General features: G+C 42.3%; 1 protein-coding gene across 1 annotated transcript in view; it reads left to right on the top strand.

Moving 5' to 3' along the window:
- Positions 1-16,629, top strand: part of BBOX1 (gamma-butyrobetaine hydroxylase 1) — a 148,837-nt gene extending 132,208 nt beyond the window's left edge. The window contains exon 8 of the mRNA XM_075129453.1: positions 16,394-16,629. Coding sequence (XP_074985554.1) covers positions 16,394-16,581 — 188 coding nt within the window. The 3' untranslated portion in view covers positions 16,582-16,629. The remainder of the gene's footprint in view (positions 1-16,393) is intronic.
- Positions 16,630-17,163: the final 534 nt, after the last annotated feature.

The raw sequence follows: 17,163 nt of genomic DNA, 5'->3' as shown, positions 1-17,163 counted from the left end.
ATTTCTGATTCTGCTGTAGCAGGAGACAACATATGATGGGATTGCACAAACTATTATTGTAAAGGATCATCTATGACTTTGTAAAATCATAATGCTATCAAAGGAGAGAAGGGAGGATAAATTTGAGAGGGGTCTGAATCAAAACACTAGATCTAAACAAACAAAATTTGGGGGGAGGAGAGCACGTAGGACAGTGAAGCATCAAAGTCTGGATCTCGATTTTGCACCTCAAGCCCATGTCGAATATAAATTCAAATGCATGTAGTTTAAATTTTTTTGTCATGTATTTTTGTCAGTCAAATGATGCCCTACTAAACTTCACAGTTAAACCAAGTTATAAAGGGTGAAATCCTGGCCCTGCTGAAGTCAACAGGAAAGTTCCCATTGACTTCAGTGGAGCCAGGATTTTGCCATTTAAGTCAATGGGACATAAGCTAAATTCCCTCTAAGCTGAGCAGCCACGCAGCAGCCTATTAAGTGCCAGCTGGCGCTCAGGGCTGCAGCAGGGAGAGATGTGTCTCCCTCAGCCCCACACCTGCCACGGCGGGGAGAGGCATCCCGGCCCCAACCCAGCCTGGTCCAGACCTGCTGTGGACAGGGGAGAGCACTCCTCCCCTGGCCCCAGCCCTAGCCCCGGATCTACCGCAGCCAGGGGAGTGGTGCCCCTCCTCCAGCTCCAACCCAGCCGAGCCCTGGATCTGCCATGGACGGGGAAGAGGCGCCCCAACCCAGGCCCGGCCTGGCCCTACCGCAGATGGGGAAGAGGCACCTATCCCGCAGCCCCAGCCCTGGAGCTGCGGCAGGAAGAGAGAGCTGGGGAGAGTCCTCTCTCCCCACCATAGCCCCAGGGCAGCCTGCACCCCAAATCCCTCATCCCTGGCCCCACCCCAGAGCCTGCACCCCCAGCCAGAGCCCTCACCTCCCCACTGCAACCCTCATCCCCAGCCCCACCCCAGAGCCTGCACCCCCAGCTGGAGTCTCACTCCGCCCCAACCCTCCGCCCCAGCCCTGAGCCCCTCATCTCCGGCCCTACGCCAGAGCCCTCACCCCCCCCACACACCAACTCTCTGCCCCAGCCCTGAGCCCCCTCCCACACTCCAAACCCCTTGGCTCCACCCCTGCCACATGAATTTTGTTATGTGCACCTCCATATTGCTGCACATAACAAAATTCATTCCATACATGCGTGGGAAAAATTAGAGGGAATACTGCATGTAAGTACATGCTTAAAGTACCATACCTGTAAAGTACATTACATGCCCTTATATAAATCCATGGTACGCCCACATCTTGAATACTGCGTACAGATGTGGTCCCCTTATCTCAAAAAAGATCTACTGGCATTAGAAAAGGTTCAGAGAACGGCAACTAAAATGATTAGGGGTTTGGAATGGGTCCCATATGAGGAGAGATTAAAGAGGCTAGGACTTTTCAGTTTGGAAAAGGGGGGATATGATAGAGGTATATAAAATCATAAGTGGTGTGGAGAAAGTGAATAAGGAAAAGTTATTTACTTCTTCCCATAATATAAGAACTAAGGGCCACCAAATGAAATTAACAGGCAGCAGGTTTAAAACAAATAAAAGGAAGTTCTTCACTCAGCGCACGGTCAACCTGTGGAACTCCTTGCCTGAGGAGGTTGTGAAGGCTAGGACTATAACAGGGTTTAAAAGAGAACTGGATAAATTCATGGAGGTTAAGTCCCTTAATGGCTATTAGCCAGGACGGGTAAGGAATGGTGTCCCTAGCCTCTGTCTGTCAGAGGGTGGAGATGGATGGCAGGAGAGAGCTCACTTGATCATTACCTGTTAGTTCACTCCCTCAGGGGCACCTGGCATTGGCCACTGTCAGTAGACAGGATACTGGGCTGGATGGACCTTTGGTCTGACCCAGTATGACCATTCTTATGTTCTTATGTGCCTTCTTGAATCAAGGCCTTTAGTAGGGGGCTTGTCTGATGAGTAGGGCCCTACCAAATTCACGGTCCATTTTGGTCAATTTCATGGTGATAGGATTTTAAAAATCATAAATTTAATCATTTCAGCTATTTAAATCTGAAATTTCACGGTGTTGTAATTGTAAGGGTCCTGACCTAAAAATGAGTTGGGGGGGGGAGGGTAGCAAGGTTACTGTAGAGCAGGGGTTGCTACCATTACTTCTGTGCTGCTACTGATGGCAGCGCTGCCTTCAGAGCTGGGCAGCTGGAAAGCGGTGGCTTCCAGCCAGAAGCCCAGTTCTGAAGGCAGAGCTGCTGCCAGCAGTAGCATAGAAGTAAGGAGGGCATGGTATGGCATTGCCACACTTACTTCTGCGCTGCTGCCTGGGCCCTCAGTCAGCAGCCACCATTCTCCAGCCACCCAGCTCTGAAGGCAGCACAGAAGTAAGGGGGCAATACCATGACACCCCTTTCCCCCCCCCAAATAACCTTGTGCCACCCCGCCCCCCGCAACTCCCTTTTGGGTCAGTTCTCCCAATTTGAGAATTGCTGGTCTTCCCCATGAAATCTGTAGAGCATAGGGTGGAAGCACACAAAAGACCAGATTTCATAGAATATCAGGGTTGGAAGGGACCTCAGGAGGTCATCTAGTCTAACCCCCTGCTCAAAGCAGGACCAATCCCCAACTAAATCGTCCCAGCCAGGAATTTCATGGTGGGAAACCAGATTTTCATGGCCATGAATTTGGTAGGGCCCTACTGATGGTTTCCCCCACATTGAAGAACCCTGGAATGCATCACTCACAGTGAGCACATTGAGCCTGTTCTCACTGAGACCCATGGGTGGCGTGTGAGGCCCCTTTGGGGTGGTTAGCCCCGCAGCCATGCTCCCTCCCCTCCCCGTGGCCAGAAAAGCCCCGGCCAAACATCCCCGGGCTGACCACTGGCCCCAGCCACCTGCTGGCCTCCAGCCAGAGCTGAGCTGCTGCCGGCTTAGGGGAGAGGGCCAGGGTGGGTGGAGCCTGGACTTGGTTTAGGGGAGGCTTAGCCTCCCTTGGCCTATTATATCCACCGCCCACGTTGAGACCCCTGTAAATCAGGAATAATGCCCCTGAAATTAATGAAGTTATACCAGTGTAAAACAGATGTAAGTGACAGTAGAATCAGGCCCTTTTATTCCTGTCACACAAATCTAGTTTCAATCATACAGCGTGCTGTTTCCAAGGCCAGGGGAAAATTAATCCCATACTCGTATACCTTGATGGATGAACTGCAGGAGTCCAACCCTCCTTAAAGTTGCTGAACAGATGTCTGTTCTGACAGATGAAATCTCACAACTACAAGGAATTGGAAAGTGCTCATATTCCACCTTCCTCCATCGTTACAATGCTCCTACATTTCCCTGAATGACAAGCCCCCTCAATTCTCCCTATTGCCAGATGCATCCACCCTCAGAGAGACTATGTGGGTTATGGAAGTCGGCCAAAGGCCTTGCATATCTTACTGAATCCAAGAGCCACATTGGCAAGTGCAAAGCCTCCCCAACATGACATCATATTGCAGTATCCACTGTAATGAGGCATTAAGTGCTTTGCAATGCTCAGGCACTAACTGGAGCCTGCTGCGTCAACCTTGTCCTTTCTTGGGCTCTTTTCTGTCTGCTACCTTGCTTTGTATGTTTAATTTCCTTTGTTTTGTCAGTGACAGGATAATTTCCATTGACAAAGTTTTGCATTGACATTGTAATGAGGTCACCACAATACTGTGTGATGCACAGGGCAGAGAGATCTCGCTAACCTAGAGGATGTCACATTCCAGATAAAAGAGAGCTTTGTGTGAAGTAGTTTTATCCAGCTGTTTTTAAGGAGTATATATTAGCTGAAGATCATATGCTGCTGGGGTGATGGTGTCTCATGATTAGGAAGCTAACTGTTCTCTTGGCTCATGAGGAATTGCAGGTTCTGGGGGATCTTGTGACACAAAGAGAATGGAATTCTGGCTATTGGAAAGATATTCACCCCAAGATGTCTATGTTCCACTCCTCCCCTACCTTGCATATGCAATATGCTCTGATTCCATTGCTGTGTCCCACCATTACCTTCAGGCCAGGATCCAGCAGTGAAGAGTTGGCACCTATCTAGAAGTCAAGCCCAAGGCAGAGAGTAGCTTCCACAGAGCCCTCGCTTCAGTAGCTTGGCTTCAGTATCTGTTAGTGAATCACTGTCTTGCACTTTCTTTTTTTAAATTGGGCTCACAGATGACAGATAGTTATTATTCGCTCCTGGGTGTTTCCATCAACTTCCATTTAAATTGCTTCACGTGGAAATGGCATCCTAACAGGAGCTGTACCAACTAACACTGAAATCTTCCTTAGAGTAAAAATGGCAAAGTTAATGCCTATTTCAGTGCATTTGGAACTTAAAAAATTGCTTATGGCAAGTACCTACCGCAATGTATGTGGGAGTTCCTGGTGGTTGTTTTTTAGATCACTTACACACTAGTTCTTTGTCTTGTAGATGCCTTAATTCCATAGCCTAACACACTGTTCCCTCTTCCCATGAGTCAACCAGTCCACTTCTCTATTACAGGCTATGAAGCTCAATCTTTCTAATTGTCTTATAATTATGGTTATGACTTTGCCATGACAAAAAAAAAAATCATCACAGGAAAGTCAAAGTGAAAATAGCAAAAGTTACAGAAATATAGTGAATAAAATAATAATCCCAGGCCCTATTTGGACTTTGGTGGAAATTGTAGGTAATCAGCACCTCGCAAGCCCCAAAGTAAACTTTATTTTTTGCTATTTTTAATGAAAACCGTAGTTAAGAGCTGTCCACCTCTTTACAAATATTGGGTGGGACTTATCTGGATCTAGTGGCAAGAATCACTTATAAAGGAAAGTGTTAGGCAACCTTAATATAAGAGTGACTGCCAGCCCCCCCCCCCCCCCCCCCCGGTTTCTTATGAAATGTAAGCAATAAAACAGGAGGAAGTTACAATTGGGGCACTGTACCTTTATGAAAACAGGATGGAGGTCTGCTCCAAGAGCCCAACAATGCAAAATAGTGAGCACACCCAACAACTCTTGAAGCCTGTGGGTGTGGGAGTTGTAAGCAATCAGCACCTCACAGGATCAGTCCTCAAGTGAGTACTCTTTATCTTTTGTAACATGCCTTTCTCCCTGCTCCCTGGAGGTGTCAACAAAACTAATGTGAGCAACAATAACTCATCTAGAGGGACAGATCAGGTAAACAAAGAAATGAAGCAAAGGGAAAAGAATAAATAGAGCACTGCAGCCCAAAATTGAAATCTTGTAGGTATTTATTTTATACAGATCACCATGCAGAAGTTTGTGACTTTTGGAGTTGGGATAAAACTAAAAATTCACTGCATCTGTTCCCCCTCCCTCCCCCTGGACAAACTCTGAGTCCCACTTGTAACAAACAGGTAAATGCACGTTATGATACAAACCTCTCACCTCCCTAACTTGTATTTCAGATTCCTGGCATATTCCCAGCAAAAACAGACAGTTTCCTTTCATGGTTACAACAAGGGATGGCAATGCTTAAATGGAACTAATTATAGGCAGAGTCTGTAATACTGCTAAAGTTGCCCAACACTTCCCATTGTAAGGGCCTGTGTTCAATTGCTTATAACTTTGCTGAACTTTATCTGTCTGGACTGATATTTCCCATGGCAGGTGTCCACCTCATGCTGAATTTTTTATTTTGTTTTGTTTTTTGTTGAATGATTAAGCTAAAATTGTTCAGCCAATTCTGAGAACAAGCTGAGGGGAAAAATACATTGTTCAGCTCATGTTAAAAAAAATTTTACAATCATTTCATTGAGACGCTCTAGCATCTACTCTTTGGATTTGGAATTTGGCAGAAGGTCACTTTGGTATCAAGGCTAATGACTTGCTGTTGCCATGAAAATTTGTCCAAATTTGGCTAAGTAAAAAACTTCTGAATAAAATCAGTTTGCAAAGCTCAGTGGAGACTTGTTCAACCTTTGCAGAAATTCTCCAAAGATTTCATCTGCACTCGGCATGCTCCGGCCCACAGCTGCATGGGGTGAGTGGGGTTTTCCCTGCAATTATTCTTTCTGATAAGCAGGAGCTGCTGTTGGGCTGTTTACAGGCACTGAGAGTAGTGAGAGTCTCTCCCCTGTGCACTCAATGCCTCCCCTCCCGTGGAGCTCAGGCTGCAAGGAAAAAGAAAAAGCAGCCTGATTAATGCAGAGGGATGAGGAGGAAGAAGGGCTGGGGGAGATGTGCCAAGTAGGAGCTGAGTGGGTTACAGGACCCAGAGAGTGGGGAGGAGCAAAAGCGGATGAAAGGCAGGTGCTTATGGGGGCTAGGCAAGGACTGGAGCAGAGTGGAGGGTGGGGAGGAAGGCAGTGGGAGCCTATGTAGGCACAGAAGTGAATGAGGTGGATAGAAACAGAGGGGGAAGGGGCAGAAGCCCAGGGGTGGAGGTGGTGGATAGGAAGAGAGGGACAAAGGAGATGAGGAGGATTGGATTGGAACAGAAGGACAGGGAGGCCAGAGTTCAGTGGGACATACAGGACTGAATAGTAGCAGGGCAGGAGAGATGGGATCCAAAGTGGGAGGGCTGGATAGAAGCGGGGGTCAGGGGATGAAGGCTGGTTAGATGGGGGTGAGGGCTAGATAGAATCGGGGAAAGAGGCAAGAGCCAGAGGTGAGGGCCGGATAGCAACAGAGGTTGTGGGGGCAGGAACTATGGGGGAGGGCTGGATAGGAGCAGAAGAGGGCAAAAGCCTAGGGGTAAGGGGTGGTTGGGGCAAAGTGGGAGGAGGGCAGAAGTCAGGGACAGGGTGGTGGGCAGAACAAGATGGCGAAGTGGGCAGGAGCTGGGCCATGAGAGGTTGTATGTTCATTTTGTGGTTCCCAACATGATCTTGAAATACCTGGGACCAGATTTGCAAGAGTGCCGAGCACTATCACTGCAACTGATGTTGATTGGAGTTGTTCTTTGAACATATAATACGCTATAAAAATGCTGAGTGCTTTGGAAAATCAGGCATGGGATGTTTAAAGTTACGGATCCAAAATTAGTGGTCACTTTAGGCAATTTCAGCCTTAATTTCTCTGAGCCTCAGTTCCTCATCTGTAAAATGGGGATGAGAATAATAATTTCATTTTACCTCACAGGGGTATTGTGAAGATAGATTAATTCATGTTTGTGAAGCACTCAGTTACTATTGTGATGAGCACCATAAAACTACCTATGAGAATATTAATAATTCTATATTCAGTGAAGGGTTTGAATGGTGTCCTGGAAATAAGGTCTAGAGCCGCATGTTAAATGAGAAGGATAAAGGGAAAGAGTGAATAACTACCCCTTCACTAAATGAGGTAGGGGTCTTGTGGAAAAATAGTATTTGATCAGGTAATGAAAGACTGTATCATAATGCGCACTCACAAGGGAATTGGATTAAAGTTGCAGGGACAGCCTTACTTCTGCCATATGCTAACTGTTGGGTGCTTGGTTTTGCAACCTTAATTAACTGTTTGGACGTAGTAGTGATATAGAGTGTATTCCATATATAGACACACGCACAGTCACACAGATAAAAAGTGTGGGTAGATGTATAAAGTAAAGGATTGCATGTGCACAAGGGTGGCTGTGATTTTTCTGAAAGGGATAATAAGCTTGCTGTGAATAAATACACTAGTCTTTTGAGTGGCATCTCTGAAAACTGCCAAAACCTGGGATACACGTTAAATATATCTCACCTGTCTCACACATATTGCACTGTAGTCCCAATCTACTGGTTTAGTCATTCCCAAAGGCACTTTCTAAAACAGTTTTATGCCTCTATATATGAAAACATAGCACGTTGCCACAGATGGTCATCAGTAAATACCTGAAATTTGACTTACAAAATGCCATCCACATTCCCTAACGTCCCAATTCTGGGTATGTTGTGCATGAGGGGGATATCTAAATAATCACAACCAAGCTTTCAGTTTTTCCTTCTAACTAAAATTAAGCAAAGTCTTGTTTAAAACTGAGATCACAGTGTCCACAAAGACTCTTGTGTGTGTTCTTTGATTGGCCTATTGATAATTTGCAGGTCCTTAGATATTGGGGGCAACATACATACTCACAACAGAGCTATCCTACTACTTTAATCATTCAGCAATCTCTGTATACGGAGGGCCTTATTCTACCATGGCTATAGATACCTCTCACTCACCTTCTGCCGTTCCATGTGCATTGGGGAGCAACCAATTACATTACAAATGTCTTGAAAATTATTCTAGACAAAATTAAACTCCACCACTGCGATAAAACATGAGATCATAAACCAGACCAATCTTTCTAATGAACTGACTTAATTCCTTGCTAAACTCTGCTTCTTATAGAGTTGAGAACTGCTGTTTTCCAGTTTAGACTTGAGAGAAGTAGGAACTTGACTTTGTTTTTGGAAGTGAATGCTGTTGGCATGGCATTTCCATCATTATTCTAAAAATAGAATCTACACGTGGGTAGCTAACCAAGATATTTTTTCCCCCAAAACAAAATAATAATGTTTGGTTTGGACTCAATACACTTTTGAATGCAGAGCATATATTGATTCCAACTCATACCCTAAATTCATCCCTGTATGTTGTTAGCAGAACTGATACATAACTATGCACAAAAGGTGGTAGTATTTGCCCCTTCTCTCAAAATGAAATTAGCAACATAAAAAAAAAGTTGGGTAATTTTAAAAAATTCCTGTCTTATAGGAGAGAGAAAGTTTCAGTAATTTCTGGAACTTGCTATGGACAGTTCATAAAACAATGCCAACAGATTTTGCACTGGCTTGGTTGCAATTTGCAGTCACGCTAAATGTGATGGCCCGGGTGCAGATATGCTAATTTTCTGCTTGGCTTTTTACTTGGTTTGAGAGTCCATGTCATCTATTTTTGTCCTCTTTCTTTTTCTTTCTTGATTCCCTTTCCCATTTACGTGGGGTCAGAGGTATCCACAATCCTTCACTACATATTCATAGTTCTTGGAGTTCCAGTCCTTTTCTTTTCAAACTTCTATTGACGGAGTTGTTCCATCGTATCCTCAGTCTTCCACAGCCCTTTTTTTGCTATCCTTTTTCCTCCCATGCTTTCTTTGCTGGTCATTGTTCTCCCATTCTTATCACATGTCCAACCTACCTCAAACATGCACTCTTCCTGCCTATTTATCACAGAGAGCCCCAAGTTCATCTCACCCCTAATTTCTTCCATGCACACCCTGTCTACCCTCTGCTTGCCTGTTATTCTCCTCAATATATTATTTTCTAATACCTGTATTTTCTTTTCTTCCATCACCTTAAGACCCACTGTTTCTAAACCACAGAGCAAGTGGGGACAAACATATACAGCATGTATTTTTCCTTTCAGTGTGTTACTTAATTGCCAGTCCCACAGTACTCCTGCCACCATTTTCACTGCTGCCCATGCACACTGGGTTCGTCTTTTCATTTCTCCAAATCTCTCTCTGATGGCACTAAGTATACTTCCCAAGTACACAAATTATTTCTTCTGTTTCAGCTTCTCACCTGAAACTTCAATCAATAGCTCTTCTTCCACCTTTTCTATTTGCATAACTTCAGTTTTCTTTGTTTTTACCTTCAAAGCATGGTCTTTAAACACAGAACCCCATTCTGATACCATATTTACCTGTTCCTCTTTGCTGTCAACCAAAAGGTCCTGATCATCAGCATACCTTAGTTCTCCCTGTGTCTCCACAGGCTTAGTTCTCTTACTAATTAACTCCATAACTAGGATGAAGAGAAGTGGACTCAATACACTGCCTTGTCTCAATCTCACTGTCACCTCAAAACTCTCTGAAATTCCATATATTGTCATCATCTTAGCTCTTCACCCTCAATACAGATCCTCTATCATCTCCACTTCTTGAAGTCCCCCTCCCATCCATCTCACTACTCCAAACACCAGCTCCCACACAACCAAGTTATATGCTTTCTCAAGATCAGTAAATGCTAAAAGGCAATTATGCCCTCCATTTATCATTCTTTCCAACTTCTGTTTCATTACAATTATTGCATCTATAGTACTCCTCTTCTCAAAGCCATGTTGCTCCTCTCCTATATTTTTGTTCATCTTGCAATTCAGTCTTGCCTCCAAAACTTTCTCAAGGACTTTGAGAGGCTGATTTAACTGGATGCTGCTCTGATAGGTGTTTTGGATCATATGCATCACCCTTATCCTTCCAAAGAAGCACACTCAATCCCACTCTCCAGTCATCTTGTATGTTCACTTGATCCCAGCAAACACACAGTAATCTATGAAGCCACTTTATCCCACTATCTCCAAATGCCTTGATCATACCAACAGTTATCTCATCTTCACCAGCTACTTTACTATTCTTCATCTTATTTGGTGCTTATTCTGCCTCCTCTACTGAGATTGATACCTTTTGAGGCTTCCCCATAATTGCTGGCAGTGCTTATACCCACAACTCTCTTCTCATTTAACAGCACTGGAAAATATTTTTTCCATACTTCCACCACCTCTTAAGGGTTAGTCACCACACTGTTCTCATCCTTCACACAAAGATTTTCTTCATAACTTGTGTTTCATTGCTCCTCTCTTTTGCCAACCCAAAAACCAATTTCCTACCATCCTCTTCCTTCAGTCTTCTGTATAATTCCTCTTCATCCTATACTCTTGCCTTAGCAACTGTCTTCTGGGCCTTTTTTTTTTTTTTTGGTTTGTTTTGGGGTTGTTTTTTTTTTTTGGCCTCTTGGTATGAATTTTTGATTGTCTCATTATTATGACATACTTTCTAAAACTCTTTGAATAATTCTCTATTTCTTTTTAACTTCTCTTGTACATCAGACTTTTACCACCAGCAGCTTGTTCTCCAAAAGCATCCCATCTTACCATTCTGTCTGCCACATTTTCTCCACTGCCTTAATAAAACATTCTTTAAACTTCCACCATTCTTCCTCTATTGCCTTCACTGTTGTTGGCAAAGCATGAAAGCCTTCCTTTACTTTTTGGCCGAACTCTTCCTTATTTTCCCCCTTTCATAGCCACCACTGCAATTTCTTCCTCAATTTCATGTTCTTTCCTGTTTTCTCAGGTTGCAGTCAGATTTTAGCTATTAATACCTTATGTAGCTCTCTCATTCACTCGGTACAACCTTTACATCTTTCACCATTTTCATATGTTCTCTTCTTACCAAAATATAATCCACCTGGGCTTTACTTTCCCACCGTAGCATGTCATGAAGTGAGGTTTCTCTTTTTTCAAATACACCACTGGAAACCCATTGAACAAACACCACTCAACCCACATCTCTCTGTCTTGTCTCTTAGCGTAGCCCAGAAGTTATTGGGATGGAGCCAAGGGCTTCTGCACAAATAACCTGAGCCTTCAGTGGGTTCTGCAGCATTCATGAGTTTTAGGGGAATAGCTGCTTTCTGTGTTCTGAATGGCCAGGGCTAACTCTTACAACAAAACTCTGTGAAGAAATCCCTGAATATTATTCCTCTGTCCAGAGCCCCCTCCTACAGGTACTTTCATGGAGTGGAGTATAAGAAGAGAGTGATCTGGACCATATTAAATAAAGATTGAAAGGTCTTTCAGATAATATTGTCCATCCCTCTTCTAGAGTAGGGTGATGACCCTAGCCTAAAGTTTTCCTGTGCTTTAGTTTTGTCCCATTGTTTATAGCTGTATCTCAGTAGACTCTCTCAAACAATCACTCTCCCTTTTTGACTTGACTTCCAAGTTCCTCAGATACTTGGGGAGTGTTCTCAGTAGTCCTTTAGCCAAGCTATTCACACTGAATTCTTTTTTCATAATTAGTCCTATGATACCAGTCCTCTTAGTCATATTTATTGCCCATCTCTGAATTCCCTCCACATTTGCCAACATTTTTCTGAGCTGCACAGAAGTAAAGGCAGCATAAAGGGTGTGGACTCACCAGTCAAAAACAAAGGGAATAGCTCAGTGGCATGGCATGCTTCTGGATTAGCAGCCCAGTTGTGCACTGCAAGCTTGTATCTAATGTGTTGATAGCCATGACATGTTGGTGACTTTCAGCATTACTGCTTTTCAAATCTCTCCCCTACCTAGTGAATATTTCTGCTTCAGGCCATTTTCTCCCCTTCCTCAGATGTATTAAGCTTTCATTCTTCCATATTTAATCATGCTTTCTTGCTTCTTGCCCATAATTTTTAACCTGTTAGGTAACTTTATATCATTCCTTTGTTTTCACAACTTCCCACTTTGGTATTAACTGAGAATTTAATTAACGTACCGTTTACCCTCTTTTTCCAGATGAGTAACAAATACAAGAGAGGGCCTAATACAAATCTCTATAGCTCTAGATACACCTTCACACAGCTCTATATATTGCTATATAGCATTAGCCTTATTTCACTTTTCTTCAAGTACTCCAATCCATGTGACCACAGTCCTAAGCCAATTTGATTTAGGTTTTCAAGGCGCATTTCATGAGGTCATATATCAAATGCTTAACTAAAATGCAGATATTCTGTATGACTTCTACCACCTTCCTGTAGTCCACTGATAATACCATCCAGTATGGGCTACTGGAATTTCCTGATGCTTTAGTTCCCTGGACAGTTCTAATAGATTGGGCCTGAGCAAAGCAGCATCTATTCAAAGTTAGAGAATTGGAAAAATTCAGTCTCCAGTGTTTTAGAATGAGTATTAAGGGAAAAGTACATCTGATTTTTAAGAATAAGTATTTGCCACATGCTTCTGAGGACACCAGAGCCATGAGCCACTGTGTTACCTCTCTGCCTCAGTGAGAGTTAGCTTTGCTAGTGATTAGACTGTGTGCCAGCTCCCTACCACACCAGTCTCTCTTCTCCACCAGCAAATTCTTCAGGGGTCTCCCTGAAGGTAACAGTCACTGATCTCCAGCCCCTGAGCTCTTCTGGAATGTTTCTCTGCAATGCACTGCACCTCTCACTGTTTGTTTACAGAAGATATTATGTGTTACATTACTGTTCATTCACACATCCTTCCCTTCAAACACTGCACTGAATTGGTTTATAGTAAAAGTAAAACAGACTTATTTAACAAAAGACGTAGGTTAAGTAAAACCAAGTAAAAAGGATAAAGATAGAAATGGGTACATGCAAATAAAAGTGAAAATACACATTTAAGAAGAGTAAAACTTAATCTAGCAATATGCAATCTTTGTTCAAGATGGTTTCTCTCACCCACAGTCTCCTCTCCAGCTGTCCACTGGCCGGGACCCATCACAGAGATCAAATCAGTTGGTTTCTTTATCTCCTTAATGTAAAGGATAAAGATGGAGTGTCTCTCGGTGTCTCTTATATTCCCAAAGGAATTGTCTTTGCCTTACCAATCAGGAAGTCCTCCTGGGGATTCAGTCTCCTGTATCTCTCTGGGGCACAGGAGCCATGTTAATTCTCTGTCTCTCAAGTTCAGGTTTAGGATAACCCCCACTGGTTTAGCTTAATGGCTTTGTTTTCTGCCAGTATATAATTTGAGGTAAACCCACATTCCTCTGTCTAGGACAGACCTATATATTACCTTTACGTAGGCTAGGCTGTCTGGTCTTAAACATGTTCTAGTAACATCATACAGAGGGAATTCATAACTTCATATATAAGGTAAACATTTGCATTTTGCAATTATATTAATAACCAGCATGTTATTAGCTTTCACATGATAGCTCACAGGGCATATTATGTACAGATATTATTGCAGTAATGTGTAGGGCGTGAATACAGGTACCTAGGGTCACAGTATTCTACTAGCAAAGACCATATTAAAAAAAAACAAACCACTGAGGACCCAATTCTGATGTCATACTTTGCCTTTGACAGTTACTCCTGATTTACACAAGACTCTGATATTAGTATCTGATCCAAAATTCCTTAAACTCCTTTCTTAAAGCTTCTGTTTTCAAAATCAGTTATCCTGGTAAACAGGCCTTTCTTTTTTTAAAGCCATGCCTTAGCTACAGTGGTTATTGCTGGTTTGGCATGGAGCCAAACAGCAAACTTTCCTCCTATTGTTCCACTTTATATCCCTCAGGGTGGAGTTACCGTCTCTACCAAACAATTTTTCAGCCATCCATCACTGGGGTGCTGGAGCAAAGCGCCTTTTCAGTTACTGCACCCAACACAAGACCTTGTCTTCATTGTCTGGAAAATTCCAGTTCATGATCTGTACTTTACATAAGTACAAGTTCAACAAAGAACTCTCCGTTTTCTGCTGATCACTGAAAATAGAGATGGAAAGGAAAAAGCCAAGCAAAGGAACCACCAAAATACCATTTTAAAAGACAATATCCATAGGACACAAACATTTCTGATCCCTATATCATTTTATTCATCTCGTTTAACTGGAACAGATGTTTACAAGTTACATCACTGTTCTTTTCTTTTTGAAGGATGATTTTTATTTGGTAAGGTACTTATCTAATATTGTTTGTGTTTTAGTCAGATACTTTTTTTCAGGGCCATATCTTTAGCTAATGTAAATCTGCATAACTCCATTGACTTAATGGAGCTGTGCGAATTTACACAGCTGAGAATCTAGCCCATTGTTCTTGGCCGGGAAGGTGGGGGAAAAGGAGGGTGTTTAAAATGTTTAGCTTCAAACCATAAAAATAGTGCTGCATGATGTAGGAGTATATTTCAGCATATGATATGGAACAGTTGGAACAACTACAACCAGTGGAGACCCCCTCTTTATTTAATAAATATATTTGGATATTTCCCACGATTCTGCTACTTTTTCAGACTTCCATCTAAACCAAAATGCATTTGACTTTCCAAACATCAGCTGTCTAGTTTGGGCTTGTTCCCATTACTTCATTTTCTTTTGCACATATAATATATCAACTATGTTAAACAATGAAGACATCCAAGGCTAAGAGGCTTGCTTGCAGGTTATTAAATGGCCATTAATCATTTCCTTACTTTTTGTAAGCTCCATAAATATCTCTCCTGCTGGCTTCAGCCTGAGCAATAGCCAGTTACAGATATGGATGTGAGAGCTGCAATGAAGAGAAAGACTAGAGTGATAATCAAGAGAGTGTGACACTGGCCAATCAGAAAGATATTCACATAATGCCAGTGGCAGCCCTACATAGCCTGCTGGAATATATATATTAGGGTAACCTAATTATTTTATATTCCTTTGTCTTATATTTAATGGATAGACAATGAAAGAAAGCCAAATAATAGAACGGAAACATGTACACAGAGAAGGATTACAGGCGAAGGAGCGGTGTTAAAGAGTGGACAGATAGACAGACCTCTGCGCTAGGTGATCGGATAAGAAGACCACTATAGAGAAAATGTATGTCAGTCCACTGACCTTAAGGACTGAGGATGATCCTATAAATGAGGATGATCTTTCCAACCTAGGAATATAAAAATACACACTACAGAGAAACAAAGATGCTTTATACTCTAAGGACCAGATTCTCCCTGGTGTGAATCAGTGCAGTCCCATTGACTCCAAGGGAAGCTGAGGATCTGATCCGTAATGTTAGGTATGTACAGACTTCACCATGATTAATTACACATCCAGCTATTAATAATATTATGGGTCCAATTCCACAGTCCTTATATTCATGAGGGACGACTGCAAGCTCAGGCCCCAAGTCACAATTTCAGAAAAGAGTTTTTTAGGCTACTATTTAAATGCTCTGCTTTATTCCCCATCTTTAATTTTTACATCTTTATCTCTGTGGGCCTGATCCTGCTTCCACTGAAGTCAATGACAAAACTCCATTAACTCCAAGGAGAGAAAGATTGGACCCTCTTTTTGCATTTGCTTATCCTACCATTAGCTTCTAGCAGTACCTAACAATGGAAGCTCTCAAACACTTACTCCTTTTTGTTTCTAGAACAGTGTCAGGAAGAAGTAATGAGTGTGAAACAAAACTACAAAGAGATAGAGATGAGATGTTGCAAATTAAAAAACCTGTTATTAAAAAAAATAAGTGAGTTTCAACACCACCTAAGCGTTTAGATGCACAAATCCCATGTTCTTCTTCATTTGCTTTGATAAAATGTTGTGTATGTTGTTGTGAGCTGTCAAATAGCTGCTGCATTCCATCAGGAGGTGTCTGTATTTCAGTGATGGATAAAGTGATTCCTGTATCTATTTTTTAAAAAGAGAATCTACGGTGAAATCTTGGCTACTCTGAATTCTATGCAAGTTTTGCCACTGACTTAAAAGGGACCAGAATTTTACCCCAGGTTTGTAAAGTGCATTGGCATCCTTTGCAATGAATTATGTTACAAAATTACCACATGAATGCAAGGTATTGTTCATGAAGAGCATTTTCTTCAAATGCACTTTATAACTGAAGTTCATCTTGGCTTGATTTAAAGTACAAGGGCTTGATCCTGCTTTCGTTAATTGCCAATAAACCATGTTGTTTTTTATGATCTCTTGCAGGACACACTATCCCGATCAAGAGTCACATCCATACTGTAGCAGGACCCGGAAAGTTGACCAGATGTAGGAGTGTGATGAAAACAAGTCCAAATAATTTTAAAGCAGAGTGGCTTCCTCCCATTTCAAGCTTTAAGAATATAGTTAACATAGTATTCCTTAAAGGAATTGTTTTGATTTGGGATAGTTAACTCCTTGGAAAGTTGGAGAGACAATGCAGATGAGGTAATATCATTTACTGGACCAACTTCTGTTAATGAGAGAGACAAGCTTTCAAGCTTACACACCACCTCCTGGGGAAAGTTGATGGTTACCACAGGATCAGTCAATTTAGATTCCTGGAAAACTAAAAATATATCTGGTTCAAGAACTTATGGTGGAGAGAGCAATATATGAAAGCTAAACATATGGGGTTAGGGACAGGCTGACCAGGTGTAAAAGAATATGGAGCTCCTTTTTAACACAAAACTATAATAAAATCCTTATTTTCCGTATATTAAGTGGACCCATATGTTCAGGGGTCAAGAAGTGCCAGGAAATAATACTGAGCCCTTGGAGTTTAACTATATTTATGAAGATCAGCCGGTGTGTACAGGGAATTTCTTAACATAGCACTCCTCAGCTGCATAGTAAATGTGGACAATATGCATTCCCTTTAATGGGCTTTGTACTCTGCAGCACTTAAGTCAAAAACAAACTGACCAGCAGAGCTGGTTGAGAACTGAAATTGTTGTGTTGTGGCAAACACAGATGTTTTGACATTTGTTTTTATC

Source organism: Caretta caretta, chromosome 6 (assembly GCF_965140235.1).
Source record: "Caretta caretta isolate rCarCar2 chromosome 6, rCarCar1.hap1, whole genome shotgun sequence".
Classification (NCBI taxonomy): Eukaryota; Metazoa; Chordata; order Testudines; family Cheloniidae; genus Caretta; species Caretta caretta.
This window is presented reverse-complemented; position numbering and strand designations above follow the sequence as displayed.